Consider the following 1,650-nt stretch of genomic DNA (forward strand, 5'->3'; position numbering starts at 1 on the left):
CACCACGGCTCAGGACAATAAGGTTCCAGTGTGCAACTTGCACGCACACAGACCCCCGTGCCGGGCAGGGGGGCAGATCTGGAGCAGGTTCCCCCAAATAACTGTGCGGAGGGGGGTGGGGATCTGCAGAAACACCTTTTATTTGTTTTGTTTTTAAAAAAAAAAAAAAAGAGAGAATACACCTCCCCACATGCTTCCAACCCTCCCTGCCACCACAGAGGCAGTGGGGAACAGGACATTTTGGGGGTCACCAGCCACCCAGGGGGGCCACTCACCCCATAGCAATGGGTCAGGGTGTCCCCACGTCCCCTCGTGGTCCCTTCGGGTGGGAGGGAGGAGGGGCGATGACACCTGTCACGGGACCCCATCACAGCTCGGGCACGGCATCGGTGGCATCGGCCTGTCCTGGCGGGGTGGGCAGGCGGAGCTCGGCGTCATGGCGGCTGAGGGTGAAGAGGCGGCCGACGGCCAGCAGTGCCAGCAGTGCGACGGCCGCGCAGACACCGAACATGCTCCTGGTGCCCGTCTGACGGTCGCTGTCATGGAGAACCAGTAAACCCAGACAGGCCAGTAAGTTCAGGGGGAGGCGAAACCAGTTCATCACCCCCAGGCGATCCTTCTCTGGCACCACTTTCCGTCGGAGGAAACCCATGGCCGGGAAGTAGAGCCCACAGGAGAGTTCGATGAGGAGGAAGGCGAGGAAGGACTCGGCGGGGCTCTCCTGGCCGGGGTTGGTGGAGAAGGTGAGCATGAAGAGGGAGAAGAAGACCAGGAGGACGGCGAGGGAGAGGAGGTGGACGGGCTGGAGGTGGTACCTCTTGGAGACAGCCAGGTGGTAAAGCGAGGAGCCCAGAGTGCTGGCAGCCATGAAGCCGGAGAAGATGATGCCCAAGGGAGCACCGTGGGGATCCAGGACGGGGGTCCAGAGGAAGATGAAGATGTAGATGACACTTTCAAACAGAGCCTGGATGGTGCCCAGGAGAAGGACGCGCCGGTCAGAGAGGAGGCACTTCAAACCGTCACCGCAGGTTTTGGAGAAAGCTCGTTTCTTCCCATAGTTTTCGTCCCAATTTTTCACGGCAAAGACCCCCGACAACACCAGGAGGGGGATGGAGACCATGAACGGAGCCACTGGGCCCAACCCTAACCACTCAGCGAAGAAATCGGCCACCCCCCCAGCCCCCACAGCGATGATGTTGTTCCAAAAAGCCGCCCGGGAGAAGGTGACAGCGATCCACTCGGTCGGAAAATCATACCGCTCCACGTGTTCATGGACATACCACGCCTCGAAGGCAGAGAAGAGCAACGCTGTGGACAACCCCCCTAAAACCCTCCCCACCGCCAGCACCAAATAATCCCGGGAGAGTTTGACCAAACAACAAATTGAATAGGTCAAGGAGAAAAGGACGCAGGATTTCTTCCGACCCAATCGATCTACTAAGGAAGAGGAAACCAACCCAAAGAGGACGCTGGAGGCGAAGCCACAGACGTAGAGGATGGCGATCTGTCCCTCCAGAAAGCGATAGTGCTGGTAGAGTTTGTAGAGATAGGGTCCCTGCAGCCAGTCGGCGGCCAGTGCCGGCAGGTAGACACGGTAGTAGCCGCGCTGGAAGCGGCGGAAAGCCGGGTTGGCGTGGTGGGGGGCGGCGG

At 59.6% G+C, this 1,650-nt stretch overlaps 1 protein-coding gene across 1 annotated transcript in view; it reads right to left on the minus strand.

Moving 5' to 3' along the window:
• Window positions 1–367: 367 nt before the first annotated feature.
• The window catches only part of MFSD5 (major facilitator superfamily domain containing 5), a 2,319-nt gene continuing 1,036 nt past the window's right edge, over window positions 368–1,650 (minus strand). The window contains 2 exon segments of the mRNA XM_010571486.1: window positions 368–1,648; window position 1,650. The exon segment at window position 1,650 is cut by the window's right edge and continues 147 nt beyond it. Coding sequence (XP_010569788.1) covers window positions 368–1,648; window position 1,650 — 1,282 coding nt within the window.

Source organism: Haliaeetus leucocephalus, unplaced genomic scaffold (assembly GCF_000737465.1).
Source record: "Haliaeetus leucocephalus isolate CR32 unplaced genomic scaffold, Haliaeetus_leucocephalus-4.0 Scaffold332, whole genome shotgun sequence".
In the NCBI taxonomy this organism is placed as follows: domain Eukaryota; kingdom Metazoa; phylum Chordata; class Aves; order Accipitriformes; family Accipitridae; genus Haliaeetus; species Haliaeetus leucocephalus.